The sequence below is a fragment of the Nicotiana tomentosiformis genome, chromosome 11, assembly GCF_000390325.3.
Source record: "Nicotiana tomentosiformis chromosome 11, ASM39032v3, whole genome shotgun sequence".
NCBI classification, from domain to species: domain Eukaryota; kingdom Viridiplantae; phylum Streptophyta; class Magnoliopsida; order Solanales; family Solanaceae; genus Nicotiana; species Nicotiana tomentosiformis.
The window spans coordinates 106,159,807-106,169,197 of NC_090822.1; the positions used below are offsets into that span (position 1 = coordinate 106,159,807).

Here is a 9,391-nt window from a genome sequence, read left to right on the forward strand (position 1 = left end):
AACAGAACAAGCTGTTGATGTGGGTTCATGTGATTTGACAAGAATAAGGTAATAAAGTCTGTTTGATTCACTCCTGGTATCAATGATCCGCCCCGTACTGTGTTCCTATATAAAAACAAGGCCATCAAGAAATAAAACAGAACATTTATGTGATTTGGCTAAGCGACTAACGACTATGAGATTAAAATGACTATCGGAAACATAAAGAACTGAATTCAAAGGTAAAGAAGGAAGTGGACTTTCTTGACCTATTCCAATTGCCACGGTTTGAGACTCATTGGCTATTGTGACCGTTGGAAGAGATTGAGAATAAGAAATAGTAGTGAAAGTAGATTTATTACCAGAAATATGATCAGACGCTCCAGGATCAATAACCCAATTACTGGCAGAAGATGATTGCGAGACACAAGTAACACTATTATCTGTTTGAATAGCAGTGACAATCTCAGAAGATGTCTGTTTACATGTTTTGTACTGAAGGAACTCTATATATTCTGATAAAGAAACCATCTGGATTGGATTCAATGCATTGGATCTAACAGATTGTGAGTCAAATACTTTTTATACGAACGACATATAATGTTCAAGCCGAAAAAATGAGAAAATTCTTTGGAAATTACTGTTCACGCCGGAAAAATCGTTGTCCACGCCGGAAAAAAAATATAAAAGTGGTTGGAATTTGATTTAACTTGGATGGGTAGGCTCACAATTGCAAGGGGAACAAGTTGTCCTAAAGAGTCATCGCCAAAAAATAGCCGGAAGTAGCCCCACGCACCGGCGCGTGATGTCGGAACTTCGCCAGAAAGTTTTCTTCCGACAGTGCGTGAGGGCGCGTGGAGGGTGTTTTGCAGGAGATTTTTTATGGATTGGTCGCTGGAGGCTGATCTACTCCGCGGTGGTGTTAATTTTTACACAACATTGATGAATAGTGATTTTTTCTTGCGGCAAACCTTTGTTTGCCGGAAAAAGACTTCCGGTTGACTGATTTCTCTTCCCGGAGTCGCTGAAATTTATGCACAAAAATGAATCTCTCACGATTGCTCTGATACCATGTAAGAAAGCGCAAGAGAAAAATATATTATTAATAATATTTTTAACTACGTTACAATGAGCCCTATATATAAGTATACATAATATATAACCTACTCCTATTACATACGGGAGCAAGACTAATTATATATATTCACATAACTATCTAACATGGATTATTCTACATATCGCTTCATTTAAGCTCATCAGTTCACTATAATATAATATAAAATAAAATAAAAGGACTACAACTCATTGCAATAAGTGGAGTTAATGTATAATGTTATATTGTACTTTACATTGGTAGTACAAGAATATGATTTGTATCACCACTTGGTCGTAAATTAAATGGGCAAATTTTTCTGTATGATGTAAGGGATTTCCAGATCCATCTAACCACACACAGCAATCTTGCATGCTGAGCAATTAAATGTTACAGGCGCACACAGATGTATGACCAAGAAAGATCTTTGATCATTTTCAATACTTAACTTCAACAAGCTCTCCATAGCAGACTTAGTGATCACTGTTGCAACTTCATCAATCTCTCCTGGCATAAGGTTATTCAAATAATTTCATTACATAACAAAGCCATCACAAAAACTTCTGACTTCCCTGTTAGCTGTGTCAAGCAACCAATTCGTGTAGCCACCGATATACAGAAATTTTGTACTAAAGATACGTTTCACCCGCTTATTCTGTTTACCACAATGAATCAGACGTGCAAATCTGCATATCCAAGTGTACAGTTAATGAGAATATGAATGGCAAATGATGAATCACAGATACACAGAGCAAATCAACAGAGGAGGAGAGAATTACCTAAGACTAAAGGAACTAGACTGCAGGTGCTAAAGAAATCTTTATTTCAACATCTATCTTCTCTCTGGTATTCTATCTACTACTTTTTTCTTCTATTATGTATCAATTACTGTATAGAGAAAGCTCGGATCACTTCCACTACTGGTGCAAGACACATTGGACACTTCGCTTTTTCATGGACCAATTTTTCTGCACATTCTGAACATGTGCACATGTGGCCACACCTGCAATCAAGAAGCAAAATAAAAAAAGAAGATAAAGTCTTCTAAGACTAAACTAAAAAGAGAAGAGGTGTTCGACTGCCAAAAACAGCATAATTTAAACTTGAGGAATAGACGAAGGACAACGATGGTTCATAATTTCACTGCAAACAGTAAAGAGAGCTGTCCTTAAGACAGCTCAGAAAAGCATCATGTGCACTTAATAATTGAAAGAAGGACAAGGATGTTTCATATTTACCTGTACAATAATGAATCTATATTGTTATTACAACACAAGCAACATAATCCTTTTCTCACGTTATCCCATTTGGATTCATCGTTCAACAGAATATCCCCACAAACATCCACATCTGATAAACGGAAAAAGAAATCACCACAAGGAATAACAATTTCTGGGGGTCGGGGATGAGTTGTATAAGATGGATTATCTACAACTCGGGAAGAGAAGAAAAAATCACAAAACCCATATAGGCATGAAACCAAACCTGTTGAACCGGCGCATCTATTTAGGGCTGCAGAAACTTCTTGGCGAACCGACCGCTGCAGCTCAACTTGCATTTCCATGCATGTTTGAAGCATCCTTTGCATATCGTTCATCCTCTGGTGAAGTATAGCCATGTCAATCTTCAGTTCATTGATGATATCCCACTCCTGCAACAGATCAAACAGGTATGCATTTCATTGAAAGAACTATGATCATGTAAAACAAGAAAAGGATGCGACTGTTTTGAGTTTATTAAGGAAAACATGCTCATAGTGAGAAGTTACTATGTTTACAAAAAACTCAAAGTAGAACAAGGAAAGTGATGATTATCATATTTTTTGCATATGATGGAAACTCCAACATCAACACAAAGCAACTACGCTAATCAACTTCATATAGAACTTTCAAGTAGTTCACGGAAAACGGATGAGGCTTACTAATTCTCCCATGGGGTGATGTGGATTTTGGCGAGGCAAATTCTGATGCTCGGTTTCATGATTCCAATGTGACTGAGAAGGTGCCTCTTGAGGTGGAAGCATAGCAAAGGGATTTCCCTCCTGAGGCCCATCTCGAATAACATTCTCCTGCTGCTCGTGCTCTGCATCAGATGGGTATGAGGATGCTTCATCCATATCCCAGTCAAAAGAAGCATGACCTTGTCTTTCGACATAAGATTGTATTAGCTGGTTTAGACTCTGACGGAAACTGCTATTAAGCAGATTAGAGACACGCCTCCTAAAGCATGAACAAAGTTGTTAATCACGTGAAACTTCACTCAATGTTATCCAAAAAATGCAGAGTACTAAAAGATGGGGGACCTTACCTGCTTAGCAGTTCTCGGAGTTCAATACTATAAACATTGTCGTCATCCGGTGTATAAAATGTATCAACCCTTTCAATGGATCCATCATCCTGACCAGAAGGCGTGTCAAACCAGTCATCAATTGCCTCTTCGTGCCACTCATCATGTGGTTCTTGTGCATGGTTTTGTTCTTCAATATCACTTCCCAAATTTTCCGGATAAGATTGATTAGGAGCACCTTCTTGCGCATCTCCACCCATGTTTTCTGTGACATCATCTACCCATTCATTCTGATCAGCATAAAAAGGCCGCGACTCACTTTCCTCAAGTTCTGTTGCAAATTCTTCTGGCTCTTCCGCTTGCTGCAAATCATTTTCTTCAGGCTCTGCAATAATTTCCTCCACCTCCTCTTCTTGAGCTGATGAACCTTCCCAGTCATAATATTCAAAGATATTTCTCTCGAAATCACGAAAATGACCATCTACCACATCATGAGAATCACTTGGCTCACTTTGTGGTGCATCATTGTCATGGAAGGTTGCATGGTAATCTTGTACATGACCTCGCAGACTGCCTTCAATAGCCGCAGCTTCGGGCAACCATCCGTTACCAGCATTTTCCACCAAGTTTCTATTGCCATTATTTTGTATTTCAGGTAAACTACTAGAAAACTCCAAATTTGACGTGGCTTGCTCGTGATCCTCATCTCCTCCAGCTTGCTCAGAAGTTTCAGCTATTTGGTCAATGTTATATTGACGATTCACATGCTCACAAATTGTGCTTTCTGAGTTCGCTAATACACGAGACCCATTCATCTCTCTCTCTTCATTAATAAGTTCAGCTTGATCATAGCATTCGTCTATTACCTCTTGTTCACTATCTGATTGAGATGGTTGAGGGTCATCCTTTGCAGAGGACGGCTGCATATTACTTGTAGAACCACGCACATTATCATCCAATCTGGACAAAATTTCTTCCCTGTTTCAAACCATTTCATGTGTCAGGTACGACTGCTGGCGAGAAGAGATGACAGATACTATTTATGTGAACAAATGCACCTTTTGGCTGACAAAAGAGAACACTAAGATAATATTACCGCAGAGCAAGAGCAACTCAAAACATGCAAAAACATCCATCAGGTCAGGGGTTGATATGAGGCATTTCTAACAAAGAGAGTTGATGGGCTACATTTGTGAGAGCTAATGTTTTGCTCAAAAAAAAAGATCAAGGTAGAACCACTTTCCCTTTTGTTGATATGAGGCATTTGTACATGCTAAGTGATTTTGTTCGCACTCGCCTTTGAATAGGTCAGAGGTTCAATCACTTCTGAGCACTAATTTTAAAAAAAACTGAAGTCCAAAACATTAAGTAAAATACAGGTCGAAATTGAGACTCGAACTCCCGACTTAAGCAGTTAAGCTAGAGAGAAGAAGCGCTCAACCAGTGAGCTGAGACGTTTTATTTGTTAAGTGGTTCATTTTATTTTATGTAACTGCTTTCACATAATAATTACTCCTGTGGATTTAATAAAAAATTTCAACACAGCTTCCCCACCCCCCCACCCCCCGCGCACGTTCCCCCACTGCCTCTCCAACCTGCTAGATAAGTGAGTTACTGCATCTGAAATAGCTCATTACTTTCGGGTGGAATAAAAACAAAAAATTTCTAGAGAACGACGCTTAAAATTTAGGTCCACTTTTACCTTAAATCAGACACAGTATGTCTTTGCCTCAGTAAGCCCAGCTCACTCGCTGCATTTGAAGCAGTTCTTTCACCATTTGTCAATCTTCCATTTTGCAGAAACCTTCCCCTGAGTAATGACTGCAAACACAAGGTTTTACTGCATTACGAGCAAGCACGAGGTCGCAAATAATCTAGAGTTGAAAGTCAGAGAAGCTGAATGGAAACAAGGACCTTACTCGTGCTTATTTCACGAAGACTAAGGATAAATATGTTGTATGCACATCAATCTCGTTATGCATGTTGATAAGCTACAGTCAACTAATCATAGTCATAGTTTATTATCAAACAAGTAATCGATAGATCAATTGCGCCTTAATCCCAAACAAAATTGGAATCGGCTATATGGATCCTATATCAACCATTCCGCTTAATCGGGGCCCAATCTCTTAAAAGTAATACTTAATAAGGTTTCATGAGGCAATGTTTAGTCAAACTAGAAATTAATATTGCAATTTTTTATTAATTCTACAATGTTAATTATTAGAGAGAAAACATTAATTTCATATTTTTAGTGATTCAGATATACCTTGATCGCAATGCAGCACTGTCACTTGCGACCAAGTAGAGAGACACATGGTGCCTGTATTTTAGCACACTTTTTAGTTAATCATATTTAATAATTACTACTTTTAAACACCCCCAAGGATATTAACCATTATAAAGTGAAGTATTTCATCTTATTGTGATCAACTTCAATCAAGTGGACTTGCACAGTATTAGAAAATTTTGTCAATCTCCTTGTTTTTGTTTAGCTCTCTAACTTTTTCTATTTGTTCTCTAGGACATGCGGGCAATTAGCATGTTAATCTTGAAGTTTTTCTGATGGCAATAGACTAGAACATCTCAATTCACATATTTCAATCACGTTTAACTTTGATGCCAAAAGTAAGGAGACTTCCGTTCCTCACATTCCATGTATGATATACAGTAGGAGACAGGATATCAGCAGTGAATAACATCTGGCATGACATAGAATATTGTGATATTCTGGGGAATAAGGAAAAAGGAAAGCATTTCTACTGAAGCCTAACCTGAATCCGATTGCGATAGGCAAAGTCTGATACAGGCTTACATTCCAACAGTCCCTGAAGTTCTTTTTCCCTTTCCCTCTGAGACCTCATCATTAAATCAATGAGAGCTTGTCTGCCACAGAGTCTTCTGCGCAAGGCCTTTCTCTCTCCATTTTGTGAATGATCGACCAACAAACCATCACGCACTTGTTCAGATTGAGAGCCGGTTTCAGCAGCAACTTCATCTCTAGGAGAACTTGTGCCACTCTGATGAATATTCGTTTGCACCCGCTCCCTTATGATTCTCACCCGTCTGCCTTCATTTTCCCCTAAACACTGTGCCTCAGAACAGTTGTTCACATGTGAGGCATTCAATGACTGTGAATGGCTCTTTCCACCAGCGTTCATCCACTCCTGAATAATCTGCCTAACTCTTTCGCGTTCAGCCTCCCCAAAATCACTATATTGATCAGAACTAACACTTCGGCCATCATCAAAGTAGTTGTCCAGCTCGATATGGCTTTGATATATACACCTTTGATTCTCGTCACAGTCAAAATTCTCAACATCACTCCTCTGTGGTATTTGCCTATCTCCAGTAGGGGCATAGGAATTACTCACCACGTGCTCACCCTCAAGCTCCCTCCACATTTGAAGAATAGATGAAGCCCGGGTTCTCGGCCTATCATGTTCATCCCGTTGCCTCGACACCGAGGACTGAGACTCTATAAATAAAGAAGAACCAAATGCAGAAATATTATGCAAGCCAGCAACAGCCATACTCAATCCCACGTTCAGTGCTTTCAATTCGCTACCATTGTAATAATCACCCGGATCTGGGAACTGGTAGATCTGTTCATGATGCATCAAGATTATATTAATTATGGCAAGAATTAATTACCCGCATCATCAAATAGTCATTTCCAACTTAAGTGATATATTTATAAAGCTAAAATGCACCAAAATCAGCAAAAATCATAAACCAGAAGGTAAACACACACACACAGAGCCCATGATTCTGTTGCATAGTCTGATATGCATCAGGATCCAATATAAGTATGTAGATTAATTAATAAGAAATAACCTAATATTTTACTTTAACCACAAATGAAACAAAAATTTATCCCCAAACCTCCCAACAAGTAATCCAAAGAAAACCTTTTCCTTTTTCTTCTTTTTTTGCTGAATGGACCTAAAAAAAAAAAGGAGAAAAAGCGATCTGACAGATCTTCTTTTGCTCTGACAAAAGGGGTAAAAGTAAAATTCAAATTTCAAATCTAAGAAGTACTACTTGCTTCAAAACAGCAAAAACATCCCACCCCACCTACTCCTTCCCTCTCTCCCCCCCCAACCCAACCCCAGAAAACAAGATTAAAAGATAAGAAAAATATGACTAAAAATATAAGCTTTACGAGCAAATTAATAAGATTTCCACAGCATTTATAAAATCCGTTATGGATTTACATAATAAAAGTCAAATGAACTCATCGGAATTCCAATACAACTGGAAACACTTGCAAATTAAGCTTCTACATATACACATACACAAACATGAACTGTATAAAGCATGTTTTGAACATAATATTAAACAATGCAATACCACAAAATATCAAAACCAGACAGAATATGATTCTTCATTATTGAAAATTCAAGAAGAAGGAAAATAAAAAAACTTACCTTTAGCCTTTAACAGCTCCTTTGAACTCAGTTGTTGACTTCAGACTCAAAGAATCAAAAAACCCACCAACCCAAAAACTACAAGGTTGCAATATGTTGTGTAATTTTCAGAGATAAAGAGGAAAAAGAGAGGAAAAGAACAGTTTTTGGTCCAAGAGAGAGAAATATATGAAGCTAAAAATGGAAGGAGAAATTTATTAGGAATTAGGAAAGAAATAATTGAAGGAAAGGGACACGTCACTCTTTAATTTTACCCCTGAACTTTCGCCGTAGCTCTAACGTCTATTTTCCTTTTTATATTTTGGGGTAATTGCACTTTTGGCCCTTCAACTTTTTTATTATTATATAAATCCATCTATTCAAATGTGATGGGAGATTAGAGGCAGAAGAGGATATATTAAGATTCAAAAAGTAAATACATAAAGAGGGATAAAATACGTTACCTCAATCAAACGTCATAAGGTGAACATACTCGCCCTAAGATTGCCAGTTATATAATCTATCTAACTTCATATGATTAAAATAGTAGATCATTTGTAAAAATTAGTTCTTGTAATAGTTGAATTAGTACGTATATTTAATTTTTAATTAATTAAAATGTAAATTTTTGATTACTATATATAGAAAATTTATGATATTTATAGTATTAGTTTATTCTCAAATATGAATAAAAACACGAATTTGACGTAATACATCAATAGTTTAGCGTTTGATAATTCACTAAATTTGTGAAGATTAACAAACAAATAGATTAAATGTCCACTTATCAATAAACGGAATGTTAAATGTGTATTAACCAAAACCTTCAAGGACAATTAGGAATTTATTAATATCTGAGGGACTAAGAACATCAATATCCTTTTTCTAACTTTTTGTTCATAGGGGAAGGAATAGGAAATGGGTGCTTGCCACGTGGGTGACTATTATTTTCAGCGGGTGACATTAGCGGATTTTTTGCCCTTTTAACTTTTGCCTTTTACTAGCTTTTTCTTGAATTCAACGGTAAGGTGTGGCGCGGGTTTACAGTAATTTCCCAACGACGTCGTTCTCACTTCCTAATAACATTTTAGCTTATTTCTAGAAAATTCTAGTGTTTGCAACTGTTGTTGAGTCGTGTTGACTTGCCTGTCCGAAAAGATATTTCACTCATGAGAACTATTATTATTAATTTGGTAATTTAGCAACTTGGCAGTCGAATTATCAGATAAAGTTCTAGCATTAAATTAGGATATATATTATCATGTATTTATATAAAATGTTAACATTTAATTGTAGTTAAGTAAGAAAAAAAAATTTCTCACACTTAAAGTTTATATCAGTTCAATAGACACATGATAAGTGTGTTTACATAAAATTTTGTCATCTTGATCAATTATAGATAATTAATATGTATTGTCACCTCAATTTTATCATTAATAATGATAAAATAATAAGTTTGGTATTAACATTAGGTGTAGAAACGGTCTTTTCGCAGTGCAATTGTGAGTATCTTGTATCCATCACTATTCAAAAATTAAGGTTTAAGGGTGAAAATACAACTTTCCTCTAAAAATCAAACTCACTCTTAACTTTGAACAATAGTCAATCTCCCCCTTTTATCCTA

At 36.8% G+C, this 9,391-nt stretch overlaps 1 protein-coding gene across 1 annotated transcript; it reads right to left on the reverse strand.

Annotated features, from left to right (window-relative positions):
• Positions 1 to 1,261: 1,261 nt before the first annotated feature.
• LOC104089053 (uncharacterized) lies at positions 1,262 to 7,979 on the reverse strand. The gene is made up of 9 exons (XM_009593865.4): positions 7,789 to 7,979; positions 6,133 to 6,963; positions 5,061 to 5,179; positions 3,380 to 4,336; positions 2,994 to 3,291; positions 2,558 to 2,723; positions 2,311 to 2,422; positions 1,852 to 2,075; positions 1,262 to 1,758 (listed from the first exon to the last, which is right to left on the reverse strand). Exons 2-8 carry the CDS (start codon positions 6,889 to 6,891, stop codon positions 1,958 to 1,960), a joined length of 2,529 nt encoding a protein of 842 aa, XP_009592160.1. The 5' UTR covers positions 6,892 to 6,963; positions 7,789 to 7,979; the 3' UTR covers positions 1,262 to 1,758; positions 1,852 to 1,957.
• Between the last annotated feature and the right edge of the window lie 1,412 nt (positions 7,980 to 9,391).